This window comes from Ailuropoda melanoleuca, chromosome 10 (genome assembly GCF_002007445.2).
Source record: "Ailuropoda melanoleuca isolate Jingjing chromosome 10, ASM200744v2, whole genome shotgun sequence".
Classification (NCBI taxonomy): domain Eukaryota; kingdom Metazoa; phylum Chordata; class Mammalia; order Carnivora; family Ursidae; genus Ailuropoda; species Ailuropoda melanoleuca.
The window spans coordinates 16,324,636-16,330,190 of NC_048227.1; the positions used below are offsets into that span (position 1 = coordinate 16,324,636).

At 51.5% G+C, this 5,555-nt stretch overlaps 1 protein-coding gene across 1 annotated transcript; it reads left to right on the forward strand.

Annotated features, from left to right (window-relative positions):
- On the forward strand, nt 1–3,626 carry DCTPP1 (dCTP pyrophosphatase 1). Its single transcript, XM_002924767.4, has 3 exons — nt 1–163; nt 895–1,005; nt 3,131–3,626. Exons 1-3 carry the CDS (start codon nt 63–65, stop codon nt 3,429–3,431), a joined length of 513 nt encoding a protein of 170 aa, XP_002924813.1. The 5' UTR covers nt 1–62; the 3' UTR covers nt 3,432–3,626.
- The last annotated feature ends 1,929 nt before the right edge of the window (nt 3,627–5,555 follow it).

Sequence of the window (5,555 nt, forward strand, 5' to 3'; positions counted from 1 at the left end):
GGCGGGTTCCGAGCTTGGCGCGGCGTTGTTCAGCGCATCCCGACTGCTGCTTGGTGGGCGGCATGTCTCGGGCGAATGGGGACGCGCGTGGGGACATGGGGGGAGACGGCACTGCTGCTGCCAGTCCCTTCAGCTTCAGCCAGGAGCCCACGCTCGAGGACATGTAAGCCATCCCTGCCCAGCCTGGGGAGGTCGCCCCCTTACTCTCTCCTATTGGGGAGGGTCCCTCCACGTGGTCTGGAAGAAGGCTAGCAGCTCTGCTGGGGTCCCAGCTCGACTGGCTGATCTCGGGCGAGTCATCTAACCGCCTTATCTGCAAAATGGGCTTAGTGATGCACACCAGAAGCAGGGGAAATGGTGACGCCCGGTGAGTAATATCAGAACCAGCCCTGGGGAAATTGGGCTGCTACTTACGATGCTGCTTCTGCCCGGCCTCTGCCCTCCGGGAGTAAGTGGCAGGACGGGGACAAATGCGGTGCTGAGAGGTGCGTGATATTATTTTTTGCTGGAGGAAAGCAGGGAGGGCTTCTTAGGGGAAGTGTCCCTGGAGCTGCACTTTGTAAAATCGGTATGATTTCGATATGCAGAGAGAGGAATATTCTAGGTGGAGGAAACTGCAGAAGCAGCAGTAGGAGGCGGAATAATGGAAAAGAGGGTTTTGTTAGTTTTCGATAGAGTTGAGGGTCTGTGTAGGGCGCACCCACTTTGTAGACCAGGAGTCCAAATCCCAAAGAGAAGAAATTATTTGCTTAAGGCCATCCAAGGAATTCCTTGCAGAACTCCTGATATTTATGCCCCCATTGCATATCACCGAGATGCCCGCCTGGGCTCTGCGTCTTCTCTTGGGTTCTCTAACCCTGGGACCAGGACTTCCACCCCTTTCTTCTCTTCCAGCCGCCGTCTCCATGCTGAGTTTGCTGCTGAACGAGACTGGGGCCAATTCCACCAGCCTAGGAACCTCCTACTGGCCTTGGTGGGGGAAGTGGGGGAGCTGGCAGAGCTCTTGTGAGTAGATGAAGTCTTCTTGGAATAGTCTGTGTGTTATGGGAGCGGGGAACATTTATCTGATCATTAAATATCCATGCTGTACCTGGGGATAGAGATGGCTTTCCTGTCCCTGCCCTCTTGGGGCATCCAGTCTTCTGGGAAAAAGAAAGGTGTGAGAACAGCAGGGCAGGTCCAGGTCATAAGGGATGGTGGCAGCCTCTGGGGTGGACAGGAGGGTGTTCTTTAGAAGATCTCCCAGTGGCATTCCAGACTTGAGAATCATTTTTGAAGGTAGTGAAGTGGGAAAGGGCAAGTTAAATTCGGGGAGATTCTGAGACTCCGTCAGGGTGAGCTTTTCAAGGGAGAGCAAGGATTTTGTATCTGTGTTGTTGTCTGGCCTGTCCCATGTGCCTGGTGCCCCACAGGCAGTAGTGACCTACACAGTGAGTGATGGGGCTGTGGAAGAGAGAGGTGGCAATAGGAACCCAGAGTGACAGAGCTGGAGTTAGGAAGTGATGGAGTTTGGACAGAAGGACTTTCTGCAGGATGGACTGGGTCACCAAGAGACTAGGGGCAGGGGAGACCTACGAGGAGGCTGAAGACCAGGCAAGAGGTGGTAAGGCAGGCCTAAACCAGGGCAGTCACTTTGGGGATGGAGACATGAGAGCACAGATATGGGTGAGGGCAAGCCATTCATTCATTACAAGTATATGAGCGTCAGCTGTGTCTAGGGCTTCTAGAATGAAGCCTTGAACAACATAGACATGGTTCCCGGGGCTCCTTGCTGGCCCAGTCGGTAGAGCATGCAACTCTTGATCCCAGGGTTGTGAGTTCAAGCCCCACACTGGGTGTAGAGATGACTTAAAAATAAAAGCTTTGGAAAAAACCCCCCCAAAAACATGGTTCTTGCCTTCACAGTGCAAGGAGACTAACAAAAATAAACCAATTTTTTTTTTAAAAGATTTATTTATTAGAGAGAGCGAGCAGGGGAAGGGGCAGAAGGAGAGAGAATCTGAAGCAGGCTCCACGCCCAATACAGAGTTTGATGTGGGGCTCGATCTCCCAACCCTGAGATCATGACCCAAGCAGAAATCAGAGTCGACATTTAATTGACTGAGCCACCCAGGCGCCCCTAAGCTAATTTTAAAAGATCAGGAATTGCAATCAGTTCTGTGAGGAAAATAACACAAGGTGATGAGAAAGAAAGTAACAGAAGGAGAAGGCTTTTCTGAGGAGGGGACATCTATTGAGCAGCCANAACCCGAAGAAGAGGAGAGAGCAGCCATGGGAAGGATCTGGGGGGAGCAGAGAGAAGAGCATTTAAAGCAGAGGGAGCAGTTAAGTGTAAAGGCCCTGTGATAGTTTGGCCTGTTTGCCAGACAGAACAAGCCAGAGTGGCTTTAGGCGTGGAGAGAGGGGAAGTGGAGTGGACAATGACTCTGGAAGGGGCAGGAGACAGACAGCTCATGCAGAACCTGAAGGGCATGGTCGGGAGTCTGGATTTTATTCCAAGTACAGTTGGGGGAGTTTTTTTTTTTTTTTTGAAGATTTTATTTATTTACTTAACAGAGACAGCGAGAGAGGGAACACCAGCAAGGGGAGTGGGAGAGGGAGAAGCAGGCTTCCTGCCAAGCAGGGAGCCCGATGTGGGGCTCGATCCCAGGACCCTGGGATCAGGACCTGAGCCGAAGGCAGACACTTAACAGCTGAGCCCCCCAGGCGCCCCCAGTTGGGGGAATTTTAGCAGCAGAGGGACAAAACGTAATTTGTGGTTTTAAAAGATGGTACTGGGAAAGAGTAGAAGTGAGTTAACAAGCTTTCCCAGTGGTCCAGGTCTGGGGATTAATCTGGAGTCGCAGTGGCTAGGGCTGGAGAGAAGTAGAATTGGGACTCAACAAGTGAAAGGTTCTCTTGGCCAGTCCTCGGCACATGTTGGGACACAGAGGTCTGTATGAATCATCTGCTGGGGTCTCTTCCCCACCCCGACTCTGCCAAGGGCCCAGGTGGGTTGAGTTGTCCTCGAAGGAACTTCCTAAGAGATAGGAGTGCATTGCTGCAAGGACTGGGGTGCTCCTGAGAGAGGCGGAGCCCACGGTCTTAGCTAGCATCTGTGTTTGTGCCTACCTGTGTGTTCTGCCCCCAGTCAGTGGAAGCCCGATGAAGAGCCTGGCCCCCAAGCCTGGCCCCCCAAGGAACGGGCAGCCCTTCAAGAGGAGCTTAGTGACGTCCTCATCTACCTGGTAGCACTAGCAGCCCGATGCCATGTGGATCTGCCCCGAGCGGTGCTCTCCAAGATGGACCTCAACCGCCAGCGCTACCCAGCACATCTGTCCCGAGGCTCTGCCCTCAAGTATACAGACTTGCCTCATGGGGCCACCTCTGAAGACCAAGCTGTGGGGCCTGCGGACCTTGACTGTGAGTCCACAGGCCAGGCCTCAACCTAGAAACATGGGCACAGGACTTGCAACTCAGCATGGCATCTGAGAAGCAAAGAGTGGCCTGGCCATGGAACTTTGTTCTAGTCCTTTCCTAACAGATCAGGGGCCTGGGGGCCCTACTTCCTAAGGTCTGAGGCCCAAGAACCTCCAGAAGACATCCTCCTGGTATTTTTTGCTCCCAATAAAAGTTTTGGTTAGCAACTTCTAGATTCTTCCTGGAGTGACTAGGGAGGCTCTATCATAGCAGGTACTGGAGAAGGGCACCAGGGGTGCCTCTGAGCCCAGCTGCCATGTTTCTCTAGTGCAACTCCCACCTACAGGGCAGGGAGACTGGATTTCTAGCAAGATCCCTGTCTGAGGTCATGCAATTCCCTTAGCCCTTCTGGACGTCTAAAGGGGACTGGAGGCTCTATGTAGTGCTGGTTAAGGGCCCAGATTCCGGAGCCAGGCTATCTGGGTTCAAATGCCATCTTTGATACTTACGAGCTGGATGACGTTCATCAAATTACTTCATCTTTCTGCACCTTGGTTTCCTCATCTAAAATGAAAATAATGGTATCTCCCTTATAGGGTTGTAAGGTTTGAGTTAGTTTAAGTAGAGTGCTTAGGACAGTGCCTGGCACATAGGAGGGACTTTCTAAGTTTGCAGTTACCTGTTTGCTTTTTCAACTCAAGACTTTCAGGGGCCCAGAGCAGGAAATGTCCACAGTGAAGAGGGGCCTGGGCCTAAAACCCATCCTTGTCCATCAAGACCCCAACGCTGAACCCTGTGAGAGCCTAATGCCCCTCTCCCTGGGCCCTCATCACAAATCGGGGTCAAGTGTCTGCTGTGGAGAACAGAGATTCCTCTCATTTTGGAGAGGGCCTCTTGCCTCCTCCTCTGGCCTCCCAAGGCCTATCTCCACCTGTACACCTAAAGATAGTGTTGGGTGTGTATGATTTACCCCTTGTGTGACGATCTCAGGCACATCACTTCCCTTTTGGGGATACCCATGGCCTGCCTCCCTCACAGTGTGGAGTAATGCTGGAAAGAAAGCCTTCGAACTACTTTGCTGCCCCTAGGAGCCTATTTCCACATCAGTAAAATGAGGCATTTCTCTTTACTGGTCTCATTCCTTTTACTAATGACCTCACTCCCTTTTAACCAGTGACCTCTTACTTCCCACGGAAAACACAGTCCGTATTAGAACTACTTCAGCTTTGTATTCCCAAACCCACCTTTGCTCTCCCTACTACTGAAAGCAGGAACCTTATCCTTATTGGTCTCTTATTGTGTATCCTCTCCATGATGAGTGATCTGCTCTCTCCTCTATATAACCAGCTTCTCTTCCTTTCTATCAGCTCTGCCACCAGCATATATAAAGTATAATCGAGTTTCTTCCCTATCGACAAAACAAACCCAACAAACCTCCAGCCATTTCCTTCTTGCTTTTCACAGCCAAGCCTCTTAAAATGGGTTGTCTACACCCATCCACTGGCCTTCCTCATTCTCCTGTTTATACTCTCGCCCGCTCAAGGACGGCTTTCACCCTCACTCCTCTCACCACTTTCCCTGAGCTACACATACAGCATCTCACAGAGCTGACCACTCCCTCCACAAAACACTTCGCTTTAGATTTCCCGGACAGGAAGCTTCCGTTTTCAGCTCTGGCTGTTCTTTCAGACTTTGCTTGGGACCCTCTTCTAGAGGTGGTATCATGCACTCCAGGCCTGATATCCCCAAACCATTATTTCCAGTCACCTCTCTGACTCCTCTGCGTTTACCTTACACTCAGTGTGTCCAGATTGGGTTGTAACAATTGCCACCACTTCAACTCCTGTCCTGTTCATCCTGTGCCCTCCGGACACCACCCACAGTCATCCAAGTTAAGAAATGAAGTCAGCCCATCTCTCCTAGAAGGAAGTTCATGTCTGTGCACCAAACAGTGCAGTGGCTCTTTGGCCAGAATGTGCTGTATTTGTGGACCCTTCCAGACCTGAAGTTACGAGGACTCCCCACACATAAAGCCAGTTCAGAGAACCCCTTTGGGCCTGTAGCCCCACTTGGTTCCATAACTCATTCAAGTCACTTAAGCCTGGGTAAAACGCCAACTTTCTTCCTTTCCCCCCACCTCACTCACAGGCACGGGT

Excerpts from the sequence above, each read along its gene's own strand:
- DCTPP1 (XM_002924767.4), top strand. The coding sequence starts at position 63 with ATGTCTCGGGCGAATGGGGACGCGCGTGGGGACATGGGGGGAGACGGC. Across the intron at positions 164-894 it reads GAGCCCACGCTCGAGGACAT|CCGCCGTCTCCATGCTGAGT; the intron begins GTAAGCCATCCC and ends CTTCTCTTCCAG. Across the intron at positions 1,006-3,130 it reads GGGGAGCTGGCAGAGCTCTT|TCAGTGGAAGCCCGATGAAG; the intron begins GTGAGTAGATGA and ends TTCTGCCCCCAG.